Source organism: Selaginella moellendorffii, unplaced genomic scaffold (genome assembly GCF_000143415.4).
Source record: "Selaginella moellendorffii unplaced genomic scaffold, v1.0 SELMOscaffold_2, whole genome shotgun sequence".
In the NCBI taxonomy this organism is placed as follows: domain Eukaryota; kingdom Viridiplantae; phylum Streptophyta; class Lycopodiopsida; order Selaginellales; family Selaginellaceae; genus Selaginella; species Selaginella moellendorffii.
This window is the reverse complement of record NW_003314263.1, coordinates 790,532-814,410: the sequence shown is the minus strand read 5'-3', so window position 1 is coordinate 814,410 and position 23,879 is coordinate 790,532. Positions and strand designations below refer to the sequence as shown.

Below are 23,879 nucleotides of genomic sequence, written 5' to 3'. Positions count from 1 at the left end.
ATTCGGGGCTGCTCCAGCGTCACGTTGGTTTCAAACAGGCACGCATCTGAAAAAAAAGAAAAAAAAGAGCTCGTGAAGGAACTATCCAAGGAGCTTACCTGGGAGAAAACTACCGTCATTCACAATCTGGTCAGCGTACGACTGATGGTGCGATTGCTCCGACCCTGCACAGAAAAAAAAATGGCACCGTTTTTTAGAACAAGGATTGGAAGCAAAGCTACGGCTTCTGGCTCTGAGACTTCTCTATCAGGAGAAAGACCGATGGGATGGATCCAAACGAGAGAAAAAGAGAGAAAGATATGATCCATTCTTCCTCTGAAGCGGCGCGCGAGGTAATTTACCGGATGAAGCAGCGGCCGTGGTGGCGATGGCAGAAAACGCAGGAGAGGAAGAGGCGGATGCGGCGGCCTCCTCAAGGCGGCGGCGCTTGCGTTTCTCGCGGGACTTCTTGTTACTGAACCAGTAGTACACTTTGGAATGGTCGACCTGGCCGACGAGCTCGGCTATATTGGCGATGTTCTCCGGCGATGGCGGCGTCGCTTTGGCGTAGAACTCCTCCAAGATTTGCAGCTGGTAGCTGTTTGGCTCCCATCGTTGCTGCACGCCTACGGGCCTCGGCGGCGCTGGCTCCGAAGAGATATTGGTGTTATTCCTTTGACCTTGCACGGAAGAACGATTGCTATGTCAGTGTGCTTGCAAGCAAAACGAAAACAAACGATCGAGGTGAGCAAAGAGAGAGAGAAAGATACTTCTGTGATGCACATGCAATGCCTTAATCTCCAGGCGCATCTCCCTGCGCTCCTGATCGATCTGATCAGACACGGACGATGCCCGCGATGCCTGCTGCTTGCGCCTCGGCATTCTATCTAGAGATGCAGGGGGTGAAAACAACAGAGAGAAGGATCCTGGAGAAATGACGGAAAGAAAAATCTGTCTTATTGTGTTTCCACCTGATATTGCCTTGCGTCAACCATTTTTACTTACTTTGGGGCGAGCCAGTAAATACGCCACAAATAAACACTTCGCTGCGGCCTACATATATTAATACGTAACGTATGAATATGTGGTAAATGGCTGGTGTACGTGTCGTCTGGGGGAACTACGTAAAGAATGTTAAGGAAGACGGACTCCAGCTTGATCCATACCTTTTAGAAGGTGGCAATTCAACTCGAGCCACGTCACTTCGTTTGCAATCCACCGTCTTCCGTACGAACGTCTTCCTACACTTGGAGTAGAACAAGATGCCGTTGGCAGGGAATCCATCGTCCTTGCCGGATCTCCGAGCCCGAGAGTGGAGAGCCCAGCATCTCTCCAGCGAGACCGATTGTTTCTCCAGCTTCTGTGGATGCCAGGGCCGAGAGTGCCGAGGGCGAGCCCACCTCATAAGAGTTCTAGAGCAACCTCATTGTCGACGTAGCAGGATATTCGCGTTCCAGGAAAGTAGATCCGGCTTTGCCACCCGAGCTCTTGATCGTGGCGTGCCTCAAACTTGGAGTACATTGTGATCAAGCTTTTCACTACGAAGACATCAGATACCCTTGAACTTGATATTTGAGGCTGGTTGGAAATCTAAATCTATACCAAGTCTGCTCCTGTAGCCTCTCCTCCGACCTTTCTCCAAGCAAAAGCTTGTTCCTATGCCGAGATTTCAGTTCCCGGCAGATAGGCCACAATTGGTTCCACACTCTTCCATCTTGCACAGCGTCTCAGTCTAAACAACCAGGAAAAACTTCAACAAAAAACCCAGATGATGACCATGAGTGAAGACTAGCAATCCCTCGGGACAATGAAGATCATATCTTAGAAACAAAGGAAGTCGGTCTTGTATTGTCCTCGTCCGCTGCAAATGCTTTCTAAAATTCCAAGAGTTTGAGATCCTAGGTTGCGATCTAGAAAGCCAGCGTTATATGGAGCTTTTCTCTTCGAAACAATAACTACCTTCGATGCAATGCCATTTTGCGGCATATTCTTCCTTTCTCAGGTCCGATCGTCCCGAGCAGGACGAGCAAAGCTTGGCTGTCACACAAAGCCCTCCCCGAAAGCGGTCCAGCGCCCAGCCGCATCGTCACCCAAGTTGAATGTCTCAGAAGAACATCTTCCATTCGGAAATATGTTTGTAGATAGCTGATGTCTCGTTGAACAAGCCACCACTGATCCTGTACCATAAATGATCAACCAGTTCCCAGGAATGAAGCTGCAGAGATACGGCTAGGCGGCTGGCCGAGCTGCTCCAGGCCGTGGCCCAGTCGGCATCTTTCCAGAAACCCCCTGAGGATCTAACACCTTGGCTCGTTTGTGATAGAGATAGGCGACATGCACTACGTAAGAACTACAGGAATCTCTGTGTCTGATGGAGATCACCGCACGTAGTAGAGGATTGCACACAAAGGGAGCAGCCAAGTTCTTTTCGAGGATACTTCGGAAGTTCTCGTTTGCACTCGAGTTTTTTTCTCTCCTCCCTCGAATTTGTATGCCAGATCTACTGCTGCTTCCAGAATTCGCGAGATACACGCACTCCCAGCGCGATCAACCACCCATCTTCCCGCTGATGATGGGCCTTTAGTTTCGTGGGCCTGGCTGTGACGTTCACCACAGTCGTCATCTACGATCCAGCTCTCCCATTATCGGTGCCGGCGGCACTGATCATCGCCACGATCAGCATCGTGCTCGCCATCCTCACCCCGCCAATGTGATCGCTCCAGCCAATACCCTTGTCAATCTCAGTCAAGATCTCCTCTGCACCGCTAGAAGCGCTGGAGTGCTCGTCTCGCTCGTCAGCATCTTCTCCTTTCCCTGGAAGCTCGTCGAGAGTAGCGATCGATTCATCTGATGTCGAGGGCGATGTCGATTTCGATTCCAGAAGAAGAACAATCCTCGCGATCAGCCCCAACAACCTTCCAGCCAGACGCTACTTCATGGCTGCATCGAGAAGGGGTGAATTGGGTTGCGATGCTGGCGCTCTTCAATGGCGCCTTGCATGCCGAGCGCGGGAGTGATGCAAGCTCCGGGATTTCTTGTCAAGAACTTTAAAAAATTCGAAGCATATTCTTCGTTTTACTTTCTACACAGTAGATTTTCCGGCAAGTCAAGATCGCTTTGGTCGTAGTGGACGGAGACAAGCGTGAGTCCTCGGGAGGGAGCAGTGATAGAAACTCTAGCTAGTTTTTGGCGATCTTTCATAGCCAAGAGCTCTGGAATCACTCGAGCCTCGTGCTCTCCTTTGCCGATCGCAACGATCAATCCCACCTGACGAAATTCCACGAAGGAATTTGAGAGATCCAAGAAGAAAGTGAAGAGAAAACGAACCATGTTTCTTATTTGCTTGTGGAAGAATCCCGTGCCTTCGATTTCGAAGCAAAGAACTGGACCCTGCCACAAGAGAGAAGAGATTAAAAGCCGATTCTTGAGCAAACGAAACCACGCTTGCCTGCTCCAGCAGATCGAAACGCAAGATCTCTCGAACGGGATTTTGCAGGGGCCGGAGCGTCGATGAGTTGCTAAACGTCGAGAAGTCGTGCTTCCCAACGAAGTAGCCGCAAGCTTCCGCCATAGCAGCAACGTCGAGCCTCTCAGGTACGTGGTAAGCGTACAAGCGCAAGAGTGGATCCATGACCGGAGCCACAAAAAGTTTGTACTGGTACCTCTTTGTCCGAGCACAAGCCTGGGCGTGAAAGCTAGATTTCGCTGGAGAGATTTCACGAACACGAATCTCGTGAGGAAGCGTGCCGTTTAGGCCCCGATGGATCCGGCTCAAGTCGCCGATACAAGCAGGAGAATGGAAATGCGCGACCTGGAGAGAGATAGAGAAAGTAGTTGTAAAAGATCGAAGAGAAGAAGAGGGTGAACTTACCTGGCCCAGAGCGTGAACTCCAGCATCCGTCCTACTTGCGGCCGCCATGAGGAGCTCTTCTCGGGTGTAACGCGTTAGCTTTGTCAGTGCATCCTCGATCAATCCTTGGACGGTTGGAAAATCCGGCTGGTACTGCCACCCTTGAGATCAAACCTCTCGATCAGCGAGACAAGCAACCGAGGAGAGATAAAAGTGTTACCAGAGAAACGAGTGCCGTCATACGAAACCACAATCCTCCATTTCAATCGCGTGGGCTTCCAATCGCCCTCCTAAAACAGAAAAAGCTCTTCCTTCGCTTGCATTCGGACAGTGCTAGATCGGACTAAAGCCATCCCACTCGGACAGACCTCGTTGTGTGTCCACAGGCATCTGACGCAAAATCGATGAAAATGGAGCGCATTCGTCGATCGCCGGTTGATTGCTCCAGCCAGCGATACAAAGCTTCCACGGCGCAGGCCACGGAATCGCCCCGGGCAGTGCGCCCTCCATCCCGGCATCGAAGAACCCTAAAACCCGAAAAGCCCTAAACCTTCATTTATCAATCAAAGGTGTGAACGAACGGAAAAAAAATGAGACAAAAACGCGCTGCTGCCCAAAGTCTTTGAATGTGTATCGCGACAAGCTACATACAATAGCCTAATCACCACTCATGGAATTCGAGTGAGAGCACGAGGAGGAAGAAAGAATGGTGGATGCTCTCCTCTCCTCCGCCATAGCCATACTCTGGATCTCTTGTTCTCTCCCCTCCTCTCTCGCGCAGGACCAATTCGCGTCAGGGCAAACGATCGCCACCGCGGGCGCGGCAGCATCGATCTCCAGCGGCAGCTTCTCCCTCGGATTTGCGCCATCGCCGCGCAGCCCCGGGGAATTCGAGCTAGGGATTTGGTACCGCGCGGATTCGCAGCAAGTCTTGGTGTGGGACACTGCCGCCCCGGCGTCACGCGCCGGCGCAATCCTCCAGCTCTCCAGCGATGGATCCCTGGCGGTGCGCGACGGCGCCAGCACCACATCGTGGACGAGCGGCGCCACTGGGGCTTCGTCCGGGCAGCTCCAAGAATCAGGTAATCTCGCGCTCCGGAACTCCAGCGGCCAGGTCGTGTGGAGCAGCTTCGATCATCCCAGCAGCACGCTCCTCCCCGGCCAATTCCTCCCCAGGGGCCGCAATCTCACCTCGCGCGCCGGCGGCTACACCCTCACCATGGATCAATCGGGCAATCTCACGCTTCGCTGGAGAAGCGCGCAGTACTGGAGCAGCGACACCGATGGGAGTGGAAATTCCTCGATTCCCACGAATGCGGTGGTGGATGTCAATGGCGTGCTCAATCTCAACGCCACCTCCACAGTGCGCCAGTTCTTCCCGGAGGATTATGGGCCAGGGCAAAGCCGCCGCCTCACGCTCGACGACGATGGCAACCTCCGGCTGTACACTCTAATCGAGGCGGTATGGTCCGCGCGGTGGCAGGCGGTGTCTGACCAGTGCCAGGTGTACAACTACTGTGGCAACTACGGCATATGCTCGTACCGCGCGGTACCGTCCCAGGCACCGGTGGCATACCGCACGGTATGCGACTGCCCGACTGGGCTGGGCTTCGTGGATCCCAGCCGGCGTAACGCTGGATGCACCAACACCGGGAATGTGGCCAGCGATTGTGCCACCGAGAGCAACCAGCTGATCGCGACGAACTCCACCGCTTGGCTCGACAGTGGATCCACCGTGACATCGAACAGCAACAGCGAGCAGTGCACGAGCAATTGCCGCGGCGATTCCAGCTGCTTTGGCTGCCTCGTCCCAAACGATGGATCCGGCCACTGTGTCCAGTTTCGATCGACGTCCATGAGCGGCTACTCGTCCCCCTCGATCCAATCCACCGCCTTCCTCAAGGTGTGTACCTCGGCCGCGAATTCTCCACCCACATCGGTCTCGTCAGAGCCGCGATCGTCGAATCAGGGGCGGGCAATCGGCATTGCCGTGGGCGTCACAGTGGCGGCGCTGGTGCTGGCGGAGCTGGCGGTGGGATGGGCGGTGTACCGCCGGCGGTACTCGAGACGGGTCCAGGAAGCCGCGCGGCACGCCATCCTGGACTATGCCTCTGGCGCGCCGATGAGATTCACGTACAAGGAGCTCCAGAACGCGACGTATAACTTCCAGACGAGGATTGGCGAGGGAGGATTTGGCCCCGTGTACAAGGGATCCCTCGCGCTCCCTGTGAGCAAGACCGCCATAGCCGTGAAGAAGCTCGAGGGGATTTTCCAGGGGGAGAAGGAGTTTCGTACCGAGGTAGCGACGATCGGGAGCACGCACCACATGAATCTGATGCGCCTGGTGGGATTTTGCGCCGAGGGAGCCGCGACGCGATTGCTCGTCTACGAGTTCCTGCCCAATGGATCGCTGGATCGCTTCCTCTTCCACCACGACCACGACCTGGAATGGGGCCAAGATAGATCCTGGCAATCCAGCGACGCGTCGCGGCCATTCTCGTTGCGATCCAGCGATATTTCGAAGTCTGGAGGCCAGGAAGCAGCATTGCCGTCGCGATCCAGCAATCTCTCACGATCTGGCGCCCAGAAGGCAAGATCCACCGCCACTGCATCCACCAGCTTATCGACATCGTCAAGACCACTCGCACCCGGCGAAGATGAGGACGATTCTTACCAGGAAGCGCGGCCATCGCTGGACTGGCCGACGCGATTCAAGATCGCGCTGGGCACCGCTAGGGCTCTCGCCTATCTCCACGAGGAATGCCGCGAGCCAATCGTCCACTGCGACCTCAAGCCAGAGAATATCCTCCTGGACGATAGCTTCGCACCCAAGGTCTCGGACTTTGGCCTGGCGCGGCTCATCGACGAGGGCAACGCACGCAACCTGACCACTGTGCGCGGGACACGTGGCTACATGGCGCCGGAGTGGCTGGCGAATATGCCCATTACCGCCAAGTCGGACGTGTACAGCTACGGCATGGTGCTGCTGGAGCTGGTGGGCGGGCGCCGCAACTTCGACACGTGCCGCGCGGTACCGCGCGGCATGCAGCGGTACCCCGCGTACCTTTACAGGGAGCTCGAGGCCGGGCGGCTCGAGGGCGCGGTGGACGAGCGGATGTACCGTGCGGATGTTGACGGTGTGCAGCTGGAGAGGGTGGTGAAGGTGGCGTTTTGGTGTATACAGGACGTGGCCAGTGCGAGGCCGGTAATGAGCAAGGTGGTGCAAATGCTGGAGGGGAATTTGGCGGTGCTGCTTCCGCCGCCACCCAAGGTGGCGATGGATTCCTCCGCCTCCTCGTCTGGCAGCGCGACCGCCGCCTCCTCCTCCACTGCGTTCTCGATCTCCTCGCAGTCGTCCGGGACTTCGTCTGCTCCGCATTCGTTGATTGGGAGATGAAACTTGACGGAAACTTGAGAGGAACTTTGTTCCAATACGGATTTGTAAGATAAAGGTGCATTGTTTTGGGAATTGGAAAAAAACGTGCAGAGGAATTTCTTTTTTATCCCGTATTCTTACACGTCATACATAAAGGTTTTGAAATAATTTATTCATTTTAAAACATGAATTTTGGAAAACAATTTCAAGAAAATAGAAATATATGTTATGAAATACTAGATGGATATTTTTGACTCTGACCTAGGAAGACGAAGCGCCGTAGAAGCGAGCGTCCGTACCAAAAACTAGACAAAGTTTCTGGCTGCCAAGTGGAATCGCAAACACAGCATAAAATAATCACCATCGTGTTGTGCTTGCGTCAATAATCTATACACGCCACAACAAAAGGATCAAACTAAACTCCTCCTCTCTTCTCTACGTTTTCCTAGAACTTGACACTCATTTCTTTTTTTTTTCTTTCTTTTTTCCTTCTTCTTAGCTCAGCTCAGAGACAGTCTTCGTCGAACTTCTCGAAAGTTGGATGGATCTCTTCTCATTGCATTGCTGCCACTGCTTGGACTCCTTCATCGCCGGAGATGGGATGGAATGCCGAAGCGTGGAACAGCTGCGAGTCCTGTTGCAAGCTATGGTGGCCGTTCGAGAATGCCATTACGTGGTGGTAGGGGTTACTCGCTTCCAGGTTTCCTGATGATAAGCTCTCAGATCGATTGCTGGGAGCGTTGATGTTGGTGGTGTTGCGGTTGCGGCTGCCGGTGGAAGTGTTAGATGTCACGTTTGTCGTCGTTGTCTCGGTCTCGTTGTCTTTGTTGGTCTTTTTGTTGAGAAATCTGCCCCCACAGCCTCGAGCTCTCCGTAAGGCGTGGAGATGCCGGGATTCGTGTAGGTAAGGCTGTTCAAAGTTTCCAAAGTTTGATCAGAAAAAAAAGAAAAAGCAAAAACGAAACAAAGAGCTTTTCTAAGATTGCCGACCTTGCGAGTTTTGATCAGTCTGTTCTCCGACTCGGCTTTCGCTCGGCTTTGCCTGCGGCGAAGGATGCCGTGATACTGCTTCGCATTGACATAAACCGGCTCTTCTTCGAGAATTTCCGTTGGAAGTGGCATGCGAGCTTGCTGGAGTCCAAGCACATGAGGTTGGACCTGCGAAACAAACAAACCATTAAAATCTCAACCTTGGATCCAACAAATCCACAGTTCTATAGCTTACTAAGCCCTGGCCTGCATACGCCGCCGCCATCATGCCACCAAAGAAGGGGTCCGAATATGGATACGCGGCTTGCACCTATGAAAACCAGTTCTACAAGTTTAAACACTAGATATATAGGAGACGTAAAGCAACTTACATATTCGCCAGGAGGCGGTGGAAGCCCGGCCAGTGCTGGATTCTGCTGCGCCTGCTGGTGCTGCGGCTCATCGCCACCATTCTCATCATAGCCTGTATAAGAAACGAAGGCAAGAAACCAGGAGGAACACCCAAAAAACAAAGTTTAGAACAGCAATCGAGGAGCAACTTCAAAAGAAAAGGAACAAAGATCTTAGTCCTAAAGTACATACTGCAAGAAGAACTGCTGCAAAACCTTGCGATGCATTCAGCATCAGTACACGAGCTCTCTTAACTCTAAAACTAGAAAGCTTCAAACATGAAACCATGGTTAGGACAAAAAGATTAACGCAAGCAAGAACGAGCAAAAGAAAGAAGGAAAAGAAGAAGAGAGAATTCCACACCGGAAGGAAGAATTCGACACACACCTGTGGTGGAATTGTGCGCGGCAGACGCTACCACTTGCTTATCGGGAGCTGCAGAAGGCTGCTGTGGGAGATGGCAGACTCCACCCCACCATGGAACTCCAGGCGCGGACGACGATCCAGCAGCGGCGGCGGCGGCGGCGGCGGCTGCTAATTGCCCATCCGAATCCCCTGATTGCATCTCTGGAGAGCGAAATTTCGAGAGGAATGAGCACCAAATCCGCAAGAATGAGAATCAAAGAACCCGACTCACCGCTGTGCTTGAGCGTCGACAGGCGACGAGCGAACCAGGCAGTGAGAGAGGGAGAGGGAGGGAGAGAGAGAAAGAGAGGGAGAGATTGGGAGATAGAGAAAAGATCCAAGAAGAAGAACAAAGAGCCAAAGATTGTGAGCTCCCCTACTTCAACCTCGAATGCTGCCGCTGCTTGAGCTTGACGAAGAAATCGCGCCTTGTGATCGCCATCGCCGTCGCCATCCCCCAGCCCTGGAAACGAAAAGAATCCTCCTCCATAGTAGCAGCGCCCCCGCCAAATCGCTAGCGCTCGCGATTTCTTCGCCCCCGCCGCGACGATCTAGCCCTCGCCAATGCTCCTCGCGAGCTTCCAAATATGCCAAGAGATCGCCCCCACACTTGCCAAATTTTGGAAATCGCTTCCTCGCAGACCCGGCTATGGCGTCAACATTGGGGTGGAATTTGTTACCCAGCGGGTAAGAAGTTTGGTTTTTCACCCCAGGGTTTTGTCCCGCCAACCGGTTCCAGCCGGTGGACCTGCAAGGGGGCGTGGGCACCGCCACGTCAGCCACCGCGTGCGCGCCACGTGTTTGCCGCTGATGCCGCCGCGTGCGGCGAATCTGAGGGGAGGGATATCCCACCGCATATCCCTCGTGACAAGCATACCAAGAGCTTTGGATCATTTTCGCGCGATCGTGTCGATTGACGCCAGTGTGTGTTTGCGTCGATACGTTATTTGCCTGGATTAAACTATGGTGTCGCGAGTGACAACGAAAGATCACTAGGTGGGCATCGACAAGCAAAAAAAAGCTCACTTTTTTGGGCGATTGCAAACTCGTTTGACACCATCGATCACCGCTGCGGGAGCTTTCCGAAGATCCCTGAAAGACAAGTGGAGTTAGAAAGCTTACGTACCGCGTGTGTAGATGAAGAGAGTTCTTATATGAGAGACACACGGACAAACTCTGTAAACGAACCAGTCGGGAATGAAAACAAAGGCCACTGCGAACGCGAGATGTTTATTGCCCTGCAGGATCGTCGTCAGCTTACCATGACAAACCAGCTGTCTAGTTTTGGTTTTACCTCAATTTCTCATCCATGGCATCCTCCTTAATCGAGGAACTCACGAGCGAAAAGAAAAAAAATTGAGTTTTATCTTACAAGGAACTTTTGATCGATCCACACGAGAATCTGCAAGTCAGTAATCAGGTGAGAGAGATCCACAAGGAGCGATACAAGTAGAACATACCGATCCGATCCAGGATTGTCAATAAAAAGCGCTCGTTCGCTTGTGCAAGCTCTGACAAAAACAAAACGTCATGCGGTGTCTCTTGTCTCGTCGACAAACAAAGCAGCTGTTTCCAGACATGGAAGCATTTATCGCAAAAATCTCTTCGTAAAAGCAAAAAAGAAAAAAAGAAAACCACCGAGGTGGAAAGGATTGCTCTACATTTACCCGAGAAGTGTAGAGCAATCTATCCACTAGCTGTCGTCTGGTCTCTGTCTTTCACCTGATCGAAAAGAGTTTGAGATTATTCAAGACGAGAGTCTCTGAGAACATACCTCGGCATCCTCACGGATCTTCCTTGTTGGTGATCTCATTGTAACAATTTCTTCGGCAGAAGTCGGATGGATTCCAACGGTAGCGTCGAAGTGATCCTTTGTCAAGCCTGCTTTCACCGCGATTCCAACCCCCTCCAAAAGAGAAAAAGGATATCTTAGCCTCAGACGCATCGAGCAACTTATACTTCAACCTGCAAAATCTCCCCGGCATCCTCTCCACACATATGCACTCCTACAACTTTGCCGGTAGCGCAATCCACGATCATTTTGATAAAGGTTCGGTCGCTAAGACCGGAGAGCGTTGCCTTCATTGGACGAAACGAGGATGTGTACACATCGATATTTCTCAATTCCTTGATAGCCTGCATTGTCAAAAAGTTCCAAAAGCCGTGTCCGTGAAACAGCCAGCATCACCTGTTCTTCCGTAAGACCAACTGTCCCAATAGGAGGCTGTGTGAAGACTGCGGACGGAATGTTGCTGTGACAGCCAAACTGCATCAGCTAGCAGCCAAAACGAGCTCGACACTTACTTGTAGTCAGGCTTTGTAGGACGATCACCAAACACCGTCTTGGAAAATGCCATGCCCTCCATCAGAGCCACAGGCGTCAAGTTCGTTCTGTTGGTTACATCCCCCACGGCCCAAATCGAGTCCACATTTGACTTTGAGTACTCGTCTACCTGTCGACAAACCAGCAAAGAAAAGGATAGGCAAGAAAACAAGCGAGTTGAAGCTATACCATGATGGCTCCATTCTTTCCGAGACGGACCCCGATGTCTTCGAGTCCCAGGTTCTGCGCACACGAAAACTTGTTAGCCAGCGCTCGCGGGAAAGTTGTACAGACCTTCGTATTGGGAGCACGCCCCGTTGCAAACATCACACATTTTGTCTTCTCCGTACTTTTGTTGGTTCTCAGAAGGAGCGAACCGTCCGGACACTTTTCTACAGCTTCCGGTGACTCCTCAAAGTGGAACTTCACTCCTTTCGCTGCCATCTGATCGGCCACGAAATCCCGGATCTGCATCACAATATCTAGTACGCCAGTGCAGCGGGAAGAGCACGGTTACCTCGTCATCGAATCCACGGAGAACCTTAGGACCACGTAGAAAGACATGGACTTCGCTGCCGAACCCGTTAAAAATGCTGGCGAATTCCAGTGCAATGTAGCCAGCACCAACAATGCATATCTTTTCTGGCCTTGCAGGCAAATCCAGCGCGTGGTCCGATGTGATGACGAATTCCTTGCCAGGAATGTCGGGAACCGTGGAACGTCCACCCACTGCCACTAGTATGTATTTTGCAGTGTACTTCTCTTTGCCGCTGACTTGAACAGTATGAGCGTCGAGAATCTGAAAAGAAATCGGGGACAAGAACAAAAAGAGAGAGAGAACACAAGCTTTTAGCTTTGACAAGAAGCAAGGAAAACAAGAAAAGCATACTTAGGAGGTTAAAGGAAGAACCTTTCCACGGCCTTCCACGAGCGTGACACCGGCCGAGCTTAAGATCGATTTGTAGACTCCGATAAGGCGCTGGAGCTCCGTGTTCTTGTTCTTCATCAGTGTCTTCCAGTCGTGCCTTGGTGGCGAATCATACGACCATCCAAATCCTTTGCTCTCATCGAACTCATGGGCGAAGCTGGATCCATAAACCAGCAGCTTTTTGGGAACGCAGCCTCGGAGAACACAGCTGCAAGGAAATGCAGGCAAGATCAAAAGGAGCAACACAAAAAGCTGGTTTCCGGAGCTCAAATCCACACACACGAGAAAGAAAAAATAGAAAACTTACGTGCCACCGACGCCGCCTGCCTCGTCCGACGAGATTGTAGCGAATGGAAGCTCGACGACGGCCACTCGCGCACCGAAATTGGCAGCGAATCGCGACGCTCGCACGCCGCCACTTCCAGCGCCAATAGTGATCAAGTCGTAGTCGAATTCGTGCGATGCCGATGCCGCCATTGCTCGGATGGCGAACCGAATGCTGCTGCTGCGCCGCGGCGCTGGCGATTCCCAGCGCGAAATCCAGGCGGAGCTGCCGCTCCTCGAGCAAAATGGAGCAATTCTCACCATTGCCATGGGAGAGCCCTAGAAATAGAAACAGGGTTTTAGGGCTTTGGGCCAATCCTTTATAATTGGAATAACGGGAGAGTCTAGGGCAGTTTTGGAGCTCGATTGCCTGGAGCAATGCAGGCGTTGCGAAGAATTTTGCCCTCATCGATTCGTCCACGCGCGCTCCTCCAGGTACGCATCGAGAATCTCCTCGCGATTTCAAGCCCTGGGAGATTTTTCTCACGAAATCCTTGAAACGACAGGGTTTTCGGGATGCTAGGCTCTATTCCACTGCTTTAAATCTTGTAAGTCTGTCTATTCTTCCTGCTTCTCACTGCTAAGTTACTTTCTTCTTTCCTTTGCTTCGTCCTTGTTTTCTCTATCAGCATATAAACAGCCAAGACAACAATGAAAACACGCCATTTGAGTTTACGAAAGCAAACATGGACAAGGTATGGAAGATCTTTCATCGTATCTAAGCTTGGGATGACGAATTTTTTTCTTCCTCCTAGGCAAAAGAAATCATGTCTCACTATCCACTTAACTATAAGCAGTCCGCGGTGATTCCACTGCTGGATCTCGCTCAGCAGCAGCACGGAGGCTGGCTTCCAGTTTCAGCGATGAACAAGGTAGAGTTCTTCTTTTTTTTCTCTTTGGTTTCCATTAGAACTGTCGAAACAGATTGCTGAGATCATTGGAGTTCCCAGCATCCGGGTCTACGAAGTTGCAACATTCTACTCCATGTTCAACAGGACGAAGGTAAAAATGGAATTTTTGTGCGTGGTTCTGGGTTTTCATGAGCTTTACAGGTGGGAAAATACCACATACAAGTCTGTGGAACTACACCGTGCATGATTCGTGGCTCTCGAGACATCGAGGCGGCACTTCTCAAGCACCTGGGCGTAAAACGCAATGGTGATGGATGACGATTTATTCCTTTTGGGAATCCATACTCACAGTTTCCTTGCAGAGGTGACCAAGGACGGGATGTTTTCAGTCGGCGAAATGGAATGCATGGTAATGTTGGAGTCTCTTCATATTAGTTTGTTTCACTCACCAATGGAAGTGATATGGCAGGGCTGCTGCGTAAATGCTCCCATGGTCGTGGTCTCCGATTATACCAATGGATCGGAGGGATATAGTTACAACTATTACGTAAGATTCATCAAAACCTCTATAGTCACTGCTTTACTGATTTCACAAACAACAGGAGGACTTGACGCCTAAGCGTGTTGTCGAGATCGTCGAGATGCTGAGAAAAGGAGAAAAACCACCGGTAAGCTCAAACTTTCCTCGTTTCTTTCGTGAAAAATAGGCTGACCTTTCACTGTGAAGGTTGGCACGCAAAATCCTACGAGAATAAAATGTGGACCAGCAGGAGGAAACACGACACTGCTGTCAGATCCCAAGCCACCTCCTTGCAGAGACTTGGACGCTGTCTAGTGGGCATCCTTAAAAAAAAATAATTCGCTACAGACATTCATCATAATCTACATGTAACTTGTCTAAACTTGTATGACAAAAAATTTCATGCCCAATAAGCTCAAGAATTTTGCAAATTGGAATTATTATTAAGCTATTGTGAGGTTGAAGTGTATGGCTATGGTCGTGGCTGTGATGTTTACTGTTGGGCGTGTGATGAAGTTAGTCACATTTATCAGTGTTGTTGTCATTTTCTAGATTAGCAACTTTCATTTTCTGGGTAAACACTTTAGCGTCAATAACATTCTGTTGGTGTTGTTGCAATGGAAGATTTAGATACTGAGATGCGTCTAGAAAACGAAAAGTCACACGAATAATAGAGGGATTTTGCACGAATAAGTCAATGACCCTTTTATATTTTTTTCAAGAGTATCATTAAGGGGTGATACTTGGCACCAGTTTGTTTAATGTTTATTTTCCAAGCTTGTTTTTATAACAAAAAGTCTCATATTATTCTCTTTGTATTAGTTGATATAAATTTGAGTTTATCTTCTATTGCTCAACCTGTTGCCACCAAGTCAAGCTTTTGACCTCATCTTTAGTATGAATTAGTTGCAACACAATCATGCCAAATATAACTTTGAGGCTTCTCCCCATTATTTCATACTTCTTTATATTTTATCCATTCTTCTCACTTTTATACCTTTTCGTCCCTTTATTTCTACCTTTGCTTTGATTACTTTTGTCTCCCCACTACTTCCTTTTATGTTTCCATCTTGTTCTGCTCTACCCTTTTTCAATCCCTCTAACAATCTTTGTATTGCAGCAGTTGACTTACTCATGAAGGAGTATACCGATTTCTTTATATTTGACCTATCATTTGGGGCCAAAATTGCCACACGTCATCCGATTCCAATTGGGAATGCTCGTCCAATTAAAATTCTTGTTCATCATCGGTCACCCAAAAAAATTAAGATTTTACATGCAAACGTTAAAGAGATGTTAGAAAAGGGTGTTATTCGAAAATTACGGAATCTTTAAACATGTGAACCTTATCTTGTGACAAAGCCTAATGAGAGAATTTGTTTCTACATTAATTATCGTTTTTTAAATGAAGTGACAATCCTAGATGTGTACCCTCTTTCTCACATTGTTGATCTCTTAGATTGTCTGGGGAGAAGCCGTTAGTTCACCAAGCTAGATCTTACTTCTGGGTACTAGCAAATACCAATGGTCGACAAAGATATTCCTAAAACTACTTTTTGTACACCATTTGGTTTGTATGAGTTCTTGGTGATGCCATTTGGTTTGAACAATGTTTTAGCAACTTTCCAGCGGATGATGGATGAGGTTCTTTATGATATGTCGGAAGTGATTGCTGACTTCATTAATAATTTCTTGATCCACTTGGAGAGGACATGGGAGAAACACATATATGATGTTTGTAAAGTGTTGGATCGACTACAGGATGTTGGTTTAAAGTTGAAGCGGTCGAAGTGCGTGTTTAGGTCCAAGGACACAACTTATTTTGGGTACTGTATTTTTCGTGAGAGTTTGCAAGTTGATCCTGACAAACTTATGGCTATTCTAAAGTTCCATACTCCGAAGTGTGTAAATGATATATTGTAGTTCCTGGGCAAAGTGCAATATCTTGGTTGTTTTATGGATCATCTTTTTTATCGCACTGCACCATTGTGAGCGTTACTAAAGTCATTAACATCGTCTTTCATTTGGTCTGCAAACTATGAGCAAACATTCATGGATCTCAAAGAGTTATTGACAACTCCTCCAATTTTGGGATATCTTAACTATACTCGACCTTTCATTTTGCGCATGGATATCTCTGATATCGGTCTTAAAGTTGTATTGATACAAGAGAGCCTGAGTGTGCTTGGTTAATGCTATTCTATTGCATACATCAGCTATAAATTACAACCAACGGAGGTGAATTATTCCATGACAAAGAAAGAGTGTTTAACAATAATCTAGGGTTTTGAGAAACTTCATGCATATTTACATAGTTCTCAGACGTTACTTGAAAGTGATCATGTTGCCGTTATTTCATTATTGAAGTGGAAAAACCTAGTTAGTCGTATTACTCAATGGGCTTTAAAGCTTCATATATATAATTTTGATGTTATTCATCACCTAAGGAGTTTTATGGCTAATGCTAATGCCTTCTCTCAAACTCCTCTTCCTTCTTCACTCTCTTCTAATGTTTTTGATGAAACTGTTATTCTAACATTTATGGATTTTCTAGATGAGGATTCTATGCTGTCAGCAATTACTATACTTGACGTTTAGTGTCCACAATGTATAGAGCAAGACTTACCTTTTCTTGATGAGGTTCGTGAAGCTCAAAGGATTGAGTTGTGGATTCAAAAATTTCAAAAAGGGTTTGAGAATTCTGCATCAGTTCTTGATGACTTGCCATTTCGACATTTACATTCTCAATATCACTTTGAAGACGACCTTCTTTATTTTGTGGGGATAGATCATGATGATCATTTACAGCTAGTGGTGCCTTCAATATTTATTCTATGGTTTCTCTATACCTACCATAATTTTTCTATTCTAGTTAGGCATATGGGATATCATCGTGTGACCGAGAAGCTGCATAGGTCTTTCTATTAGTTGAAAATGCAACATAATGTTATCTAGTATGTGTGTAGTTGCATTTAGTGTCAAGCTTGTAATACTCCCCCTCGTGTTGTGGAAGGATGATTGGAGTCAATTGCAATTTCCCATCCGTTTGAGTTGGTGGCGTTTAATCTTATGGAACCTTTTCCATGATTGATTGTTGATAATGAATATATTATTATTGCTTCTAAATATTTGATTCGTTGGGTGGAAGTTGGTGCTTTTGCTAGCACCTCTACAACTGTTGTTAGATACTTCCTCCTTAATTGAGTGGTGTTTCAATATTCTTGTCCGGAACAGATTCTTTCGGATAATAGTCCTGCATTTATGGTTAGGTATTTCATGTTTTGATGTCTCAATTGAGGATATGCCACACTTTCACGAGTGTTTATCATCCACAGTCAGACAATTTGGTGAAACGGCTCATTCGGATGTTCAAAGGGATGTTCACGAAGTACATGAACTTTCAGCATTCGAATTGGGATAGTTATTTGCCATCTCTTTGGTATGCATATGTCATAAGGGTGCATAGTTTTGTTGGTACTTCACCATATAAATTCTTATATGGTTATGATCCAATATTACTAACGGAGTTGGGTTTACCTTCACAATTGTCACGAGCTGCTGATGCTAGGTCATGAGATCAGTATTTGACAAGCATTCTTCCACTTGTTCAAGTAGAGTCTGCTAAACACTTAAGCCACGTACAAGTAGAACAACAATAGTGTTATAACTTTCATCATCGTCCACTTACAGAGTATAAAATGGATGATTTAGTGTTAGTCTGTTTTCCCCATCTTACAGTACGTGGTTTAGTGAAAAGGACCATATCGAGTGTTGCGGCAAGTTGAACCACAAGTTTATGAGGTTTGACATGACATTCAACAAACCAATCCTCCAGAAATTGTGTATGTGCAACAGTTGAAACACATTATATAAAGGGATTAAGAACAATTAATACCATCTACAGATCCACTGATGCTTCTTTTTAATGTTCTACCAAATCTTAGCTTATCTGCAAGAGAACTTTGATGGTCTTCCATTATTCTTAGAAGGGATGATGTAAGGTCCAAATGTACAATTACGATGCTATATATTAATATTAGTGTAGTGGGATTTTAGTAACTATCAAATTGGTTTCAATTTGGACCATTTACTTCTGTATATAAGCTAGGATTTTTGGACTAATTGATCCCTTTCCATATTCCATGCACTCACACTACAAAATTTATAACTTAGAAGAAAATATTATTATTTGTATATTTATATTTATTAATGGAGCTACATTGTTATTAGAATGTTAAAGACATAGTTGTGCTAATTAGAAACAAAGCGGGGATAGCTCAGTTGGGAGAGCGTTAGACTGAAGATCTAAAGGTCGCGTGTTCGATCCACGCTCACCGCATACTTTTTTTGTTTATTCTTCTTAGCTCAAGCATATCCAAAGATGCTTTGAGATAAGCGTGGGCTTTCAAGACATCGTACACGTGTGTATCGCTCTAAACCTCACGTTTGGCTAGGTTTTGAATAGATCCTTGCCTGGGAGCTTTTAGCGAGCGGTCTCTCTCATGAGGTATGAAATCTCTCTCGATTCGCGCAGATCGGTCGAAATCCTCGCGTTTCCAGGCGCGCTGTGATCGCCGCCGCGAATGATGAAGCTCGTCGAGAACAATGTCCTGGTCGTGCCTCCGTTCGACTGCGCGTGGCTGTTTGAGGAGGAGCTCCGCTTCCCAGAGGCTGGCAGGGGCTGCGTAGCATTCGAGGCCAGGGCCGAGAACGATGTCACAGTGATCTTCAAGGAGCTCGCCGGGTGTAAGCACTACAGGACCGACAGCGATCCAAACTACACGGTGATTATCGGGAGCAACTTAAACAAGAGGCTCAAGATCGCCGCCAATGGAAGAACTGTGGTGGATGTGGCTGGTCCGGTGGTGAGTCCTCTGGTTTTCGAGCGCTACTGGATCAGTGTGGACGAGGGATCGATCGTGGTGGGAAAAGGAGAGCTCGGGCAGAATGTGGTCTACCAGTGGGTTGATCCAGAGCCGAACTGTAAGGTCCAGTTCGTGGGACTTAGCAGCTGGGACAAGCACGTCGGATACAGGAACATCAGTGTCGCTGCTCTTCCGCCATGCCTCTATAGGACAACCTCGGCGATCGATGCTCAGTGGAGCACTGGGCTGGCCAACTTTCTGGAGAGCGGGGACTTGTCCGACTTTGAGTTCGTGCTCTTCCCGGAGAATAGAAGAGTTTGTGCTCATCGGGCGGTTCTAGTCACTGGATCCAGCTCCAAGGAGTGTCCGTTTCTGACGACGACGGAGCTGGAGTTACACGGCGTTGATTATTTGGTGCTGCATGCTGCTCTTCGTTACGTCTACACTGGCAAGGCGGAGGTAAGAAACAAAAGCTGTATTGTATAGAGATGTAACCAGAGGTTTTCTGGCAGATTGGCAAGGAGCACTTGGTTCAGCTGCGTGGACTCGCTGAGCTGATTGGGTTCCAGAATTTAGCCGCACAATGCAAACAGCATATAAGGGAAGTTTCTTACGATTCTTCAGGAGATTTGGTGCTTTTAACGATGCACTGCTACGATACAAATTCTCCGGTGCATGTGAATCCAGTGGCTTTCACCCGCATGCTCTCGACTGGGGATTTGAGCGACCTTGAAGTTTATCTTGAAGATTACGATCGATGCTTGCAGCTGCATCGACTCGTCTTGAGTGTATGGAGTGCTCCATTTGCGAAGGTACTTTCTGCTGCTTATATGATTCTCTCACATTAATCTTTATGGCAGATGTTTACTATTGGTATGAAAGAGAGCAACAGAACACGAGTAACCATCAAGGACGTTCACCTTGACGCCTTCATGACTACGATTCGGTTCATGTACACTGGTCGCCTTGATCTGGAAGGGAAGGACAATGCGGGCTCTCTCTTGCTTCCTCTTCTTATTATGGCTGATAGATATGGAGTTCGTGTTCTACATCAGGAATGCTTAGATCATCTCCTTGCCTGCGTTAACGAGGTAAGTTTCTGAAGTGTAGCAATGTAACTTTATATGCATTTTGCAGGATTCTTCATGCGCTATTCTTCAAGTAGCATCTTCCATGGCACGCTGCGAGACCCTGAGACAGGCGTGCGAAGAAAGCTGTGCCAAACATTTTGACTATTGTGTAGCGGCTTCCGCGACCGAGTTCACGGAACTGGACGGGCAGAGTGTTATGAGGATCCTGCAGGTGAATTGCTGACTACATGGTAGACAAGAATCATTTTTTTGTCAGTCGGAGTGAGCCTGTGTGTGAAAATCTTTGTTGAAGACGTGGTGTGGCTGAAGCACTTCATCTCTGCATGGATATGTGCTTGTTGTAATGCTACTTTCTACAGCACCCGGATCTCCTCGTCACGTCAGAAGAGAAAGTTCTCGACGCAGTGTTTATGTGGGGGTCAAAGATGGAAGGGGTTCAATGCTGGGAAGAGGCTGATACAAAGTACAAAGCCGGTCTTCAAGTTATATGCCCCGACCGTGAAGAGGATTTGAAAGTATTACTTCCATTGATTCGGTTTCCTCTCATGTCCATGGAGTTGCTTCAGCAGGTACGCTGTTCAACGAAAAGAACCGTCTCATGTTTTCTGATTGTGTTCTCTCGTTTTGCAGCTGGATTCCTCCGCTCTCTGCGAAAATCTACCACTTCTCCGACAGATGGTCAGTTTGGTATCTCGTTTTATTTATGGTTCGTGAGACGTTTGTTTAGGTGGGAGAAGCATGCGATTATCTTAAACAAGAGTCCTTTGTTTCAGACGATGAAAAGTAAGTAAAGAGTTTTCCGTGCTTCGGTTCTCCAGTGCTTAGCCGTGTGAGTGTTCCAGGGATTTGATTCGCAGCTCAAATCAAGGACGGTTCATAAGCCTGCCAAAGAACGGGTTATGGTTCACTAGAAGGCTTTCGTCTTTTAAAGAACTCAACTACCTTTGCGACGGAGACGGTAACGGTGTTCTTTATTACGCCGGGACATCATATGGAGCACATGAATGGATGAATCCTATGGTCACGAAGGTACAAGAAGTTACATCATCAAACTTGTACCTTGGTATCGCATTTTTTGCAGCAAATTACATTATCCGCAAGCAGTCCCCATTCCAGATATACTGATCCGAAGGTGCTTGCCTCTCGCAATTACCAGGTATAATATTGATGGTATGTTGTCAATTATAAGACCAGATTTTTGGCTCCAGGCTACGTCCTTCGCTGGACCATGCATTGAACGCGGAGAGACAGTCTCCTGGTGGAGAGTGGACTTGGGACCGGATCACAAGGTTCGAATAATCAGTGACGGGTTTCTAGTTTGTTTCCCACTCCCTGAGTTCCACGATGTCGCAGTTGATGTGCAATTACTACTCCGTGCGACAGGACGGGTCCACGAACTTTGCTCGCAACTGGACATTCCAGGTGAGCTTCATTGGTTTAGAGAAAAATCGGCAAGGTTTCTGGGATGGTTTTCTTGACAGGGATCGGGTGATGGCGAGACGTGGACCGACTTGAGAAAGCACGAGAAGGATCACAGTATCTATCGGCCGGCACAGTACGCGTCATGGCCGGTTCACGGCTCGAAATCTTTGATCCCGTTCAGGTTCTTTAGGGTGCTGTTGCAGCAGCCTATTGCAGCCGTGGCAGCACCTTGGAACTTGTCTATATGTTACTTGGAGCTATATGGTTATCTCCACTAAGTGGAGTATGGTTTTTCTATGTAAGTTCCAGCTCTTTCGGTTCTAGTAGTGGTTCACCTTTGGTTTGACATCAACACAGGGCTTTTAGATCTTTGCAACAAATCCTTCATTCCAGCAAAGCTACAAGCTTACATATCTAGCCGCTCAGATCTTGCAAGTTGCTTTGCAAGTGTTCTATCTTGGCACTGCTCTTCTCAGTATCACCAGCAATCACACAGTAGGATGGAAAGACCTTTGTCAATTCTCATGTTGGTCGTCTACACAACATTTTTAATGGTTAATTTATTTACAGATGAATTTATTTTTAAAATCATTTTAGAAATCATAAGAAGCTATAAAGACATTTAGTCTGAAATAGCAAAGATTCTTTAAGAGAAAACAAGGTTATTAATTTTCTTGTGGGAGTCCATAGTTAACTTTGATTTGAAAGAAGTCTGCATGACACTAAGATATCAAAGATCCTTTTGGTGTATTATCAAGATTTGAATGATTGCAATCAAATGCAACATGGCAAAATAAGTCAATAATTTATTTATAAATTATTTTATATTATTACTATTTAACTATATATTAGATATTACAAATAACACTTTAAAGGATAACAATGAAAACATATAAATATGTAATTAGAAGAAGTATTTACATATTTTTTATAGATATTTTAAATCCTCTAACGGTAAGCCAAGATATAAATAAAATAAATTTAAAAGTTTTTAAGGAAATAGAGAATAAAGATAGTTATAGCTAGTTTTTTACTAAATAAAATTAACTTTTGGATGTACATATTATTATCTAATAAATATTTTTATTTTTATTAACTCTTCAACTTTATCTTTTTATAATTATGAAATTTGGTATAAACCAAAACAACATAGTAAATAAATTATAGAAATAAAAATAATTTAAGTTTTTTTCTTAAAGGTCTTGATAAAAAAAAATATTTTAGTGCTAAACTTTAAAAACTATATATCTATACATATAAAGCGATAGTGGGGAGGCTCGCCGGCCGTTGGATCCCAGGCCCGGGCCAGGGTCGGTAGCCATGGTTGCGCGAGAAATTTTTCTGATGTTTGCTCCCGGCCAATGGGAGGCGGCCAAGCCGCGTGGGGCGGGAGAAGAAGGCACAGCAACACGTGTGCCAGTGGTGTCCTGCCCCCGTGCCCGTTCTTCTGAATGCCTCGACTGGCTCGACACGCAGGAGCCAGACTCAGTCCTCTATGTCGCATTCGGCAGCATAGCGAAGCTTTCGCAGGAGGAATTCGAGGAGCTCGCGCTCGGTTTGGAGGCGAGCAAGGTGCCGTTCTTGCTCACAGTCAGGCCGCCCCAGTTCGTGGACGAGGGCGACACGACAGTCCTGGTGAAGAACAGTGACTTCTACAAGAACTTCGTCGAGCGGACCAAGGGACGAGGCCTGGTGGTTTCATGGGCGCTGCAGAGAGAAGTTCTGGCGCACAGGGCAGTGGCTGGATTCGTGAGCCACTGCAGATGGAACTCGGTCCTGGAGAGCGTCTCCAGCGGCGTGCCGATCATCTGCTGGCCTCGGATATACGAGCAGGGGCTCAACCGCAAGATCATGGCGGAGAGGTGCCGCATCGGGGTGGAAGTTTCGGACGGGAGGAGCTCCGACGCGTTTGTGAAGCGGGAGGAGATTGCTGAGGCCATTGCGAGGATCTTTAGCGACAAAGCTCGAAAGGCGAGAGCGAGGGAATTCAGGGACCAATGGGAGGCGGCCAAGCCGCGTGGCGCGGGAGAAGAAGGCACAGCGACACGTGTGCCAGTGGTGTCCTGCCCCCGTGCCCGTTCTTCTTAGCTCGCCCTGGATGCCCTGCCGCAATTGAGCTAACGCTTGCTTGCCGGAACGCTTGCTTGCCGAATCAGTGGCAATCGCAGCAATTGTGCTTCTTCCTGCAAAGGTCTGTGTTCACAGTCAGCCCAGCAGCCGCTAATTTGGCCCCCAACCCCAACAATCTGGATTTTTGTGTGCTGTGAAAATTTGAAATGTCTTCATTTGGGTTTGTGGATGCTATCCAGTGGTAGAGCTGAAGCCAGCGCCAGCCTTCACAGCCAGAACCATCAGAGAGTTTGCAGTCGCTGTCCTTTTGCGAGAGAGAACAAGCCCAAGGTGAGTTCTCTAACTTGCAAACCCCACCCACCTCTCACAGTTGCTCACCACACCCTGGAAAAGGTGTGCCAGTCCTGTGTCTAGGTTTTATTGGTTGCTAGATTAGTCTCTTTTGTTTACAGATTAAGGTGTGTACAGATTGTGCTCTCATTGTATAGTCTTCGT

At 47.9% G+C, this 23,879-nt stretch overlaps 7 protein-coding genes and 1 non-coding gene across 12 annotated transcripts; 5 read left to right on the top strand and 3 right to left on the bottom strand.

The window, feature by feature from the left end:
* Positions 1–2,882: 2,882 nt before the first annotated feature.
* Positions 2,883–4,371, bottom strand: LOC9661814 (tRNA pseudouridine synthase A 1). The gene is made up of 6 exons (XM_024661509.1): positions 4,198–4,371; positions 4,050–4,119; positions 3,851–3,990; positions 3,428–3,790; positions 3,307–3,369; positions 2,883–3,246 (listed from the first exon to the last, which is right to left on the bottom strand). Exons 1-6 carry the CDS (start codon positions 4,345–4,347, stop codon positions 3,055–3,057), a joined length of 978 nt encoding a protein of 325 aa, XP_024517277.1. The 5' UTR covers positions 4,348–4,371; the 3' UTR covers positions 2,883–3,054.
* A 43-nt stretch (positions 4,372–4,414) lies between these two features.
* LOC112341426 (G-type lectin S-receptor-like serine/threonine-protein kinase At1g34300) lies at positions 4,415–7,330 on the top strand. The gene has a single exon (XM_024661501.1). The coding sequence runs from the start codon at positions 4,536–4,538 to the stop codon at positions 7,224–7,226; it is 2,691 nt and encodes an 896-aa protein (XP_024517269.1). The 5' UTR covers positions 4,415–4,535; the 3' UTR covers positions 7,227–7,330.
* A 224-nt stretch (positions 7,331–7,554) lies between these two features.
* Positions 7,555–8,655, bottom strand: LOC9660750 (nuclear transcription factor Y subunit A-7). Its single transcript, XM_024659405.1, has 4 exons — positions 8,567–8,655; positions 8,431–8,520; positions 8,196–8,363; positions 7,555–8,115 (listed from the first exon to the last, which is right to left on the bottom strand). The coding sequence occupies exons 2-4, from the start codon at positions 8,461–8,463 to the stop codon at positions 7,759–7,761; spliced, it is 558 nt and encodes a 185-aa protein (XP_024515173.1). The 5' UTR covers positions 8,464–8,520; positions 8,567–8,655; the 3' UTR covers positions 7,555–7,758.
* Positions 8,656–9,919: 1,264 nt separating this feature from the next.
* On the bottom strand, positions 9,920–12,834 carry LOC9661813 (glutathione reductase, chloroplastic/mitochondrial). Of its 3 annotated transcripts, none has more exons than XM_024659388.1 (13): positions 12,549–12,834; positions 12,224–12,449; positions 11,831–12,112; positions 11,608–11,781; positions 11,503–11,556; positions 11,295–11,443; positions 11,179–11,242; positions 10,956–11,126; positions 10,765–10,896; positions 10,451–10,712; positions 10,285–10,392; positions 10,017–10,228; positions 9,920–9,951 (listed from the first exon to the last, which is right to left on the bottom strand). In XM_024659388.1, the coding sequence occupies exons 1-10, from the start codon at positions 12,827–12,829 to the stop codon at positions 10,677–10,679; spliced, it is 1,569 nt and encodes a 522-aa protein (XP_024515156.1). In that variant the 5' UTR covers positions 12,830–12,834; the 3' UTR covers positions 9,920–9,951; positions 10,017–10,228; positions 10,285–10,392; positions 10,451–10,676. The 3 variants fall into 3 exon arrangements, with proteins under 3 accessions (XP_024515156.1, XP_024515163.1, XP_002962386.2); XM_024659395.1 differs by having other exon boundaries at positions 9,920–10,082; positions 10,179–10,228; XM_002962340.2 differs by having other exon boundaries at positions 9,920–10,228.
* A 31-nt stretch (positions 12,835–12,865) lies between these two features.
* On the top strand, positions 12,866–14,376 carry LOC9661812 (NADH dehydrogenase [ubiquinone] flavoprotein 2, mitochondrial). The gene is made up of 10 exons (XM_002962767.2): positions 12,866–13,000; positions 13,072–13,113; positions 13,195–13,260; positions 13,321–13,437; positions 13,490–13,567; positions 13,618–13,723; positions 13,779–13,825; positions 13,886–13,963; positions 14,019–14,084; positions 14,144–14,376. The coding sequence occupies exons 1-10, from the start codon at positions 12,944–12,946 to the stop codon at positions 14,249–14,251; spliced, it is 765 nt and encodes a 254-aa protein (XP_002962813.1). The 5' UTR covers positions 12,866–12,943; the 3' UTR covers positions 14,252–14,376.
* A 3,826-nt stretch (positions 14,377–18,202) lies between these two features.
* TRNAF-GAA lies at positions 18,203–18,275 on the top strand. The gene has a single exon. It is a non-coding gene; the product is annotated as a tRNA-Phe (tRNA).
* An 83-nt stretch (positions 18,276–18,358) lies between these two features.
* On the top strand, positions 18,359–21,902 carry LOC9661811 (BTB/POZ domain-containing protein At2g30600). Of its 3 annotated transcripts, XM_024662594.1 has the most exons (14): positions 18,359–18,443; positions 18,497–19,260; positions 19,314–19,613; positions 19,662–19,892; positions 19,939–20,103; positions 20,252–20,461; positions 20,523–20,570; positions 20,620–20,675; positions 20,735–20,921; positions 20,974–21,048; positions 21,101–21,181; positions 21,246–21,314; positions 21,374–21,612; positions 21,672–21,902. In XM_024662594.1, the coding sequence occupies exons 2-13, from the start codon at positions 18,520–18,522 to the stop codon at positions 21,590–21,592; spliced, it is 2,382 nt and encodes a 793-aa protein (XP_024518362.1). In that variant the 5' UTR covers positions 18,359–18,443; positions 18,497–18,519; the 3' UTR covers positions 21,593–21,612; positions 21,672–21,902. The 3 variants fall into 3 exon arrangements, with proteins under 3 accessions (XP_024518362.1, XP_024518367.1, XP_024518354.1); XM_024662599.1 differs by having other exon boundaries at positions 18,375–19,260; positions 21,681–21,902; XM_024662586.1 differs by having other exon boundaries at positions 18,375–19,260.
* A 732-nt stretch (positions 21,903–22,634) lies between these two features.
* On the top strand, positions 22,635–23,581 carry LOC9660749 (isoflavone 7-O-glucosyltransferase 1). The gene is made up of 2 exons (XM_002962765.2): positions 22,635–23,372; positions 23,471–23,581. Exons 1-2 carry the CDS (start codon positions 22,635–22,637, stop codon positions 23,579–23,581), a joined length of 849 nt encoding a protein of 282 aa, XP_002962811.2.
* The last annotated feature ends 298 nt before the right edge of the window (positions 23,582–23,879 follow it).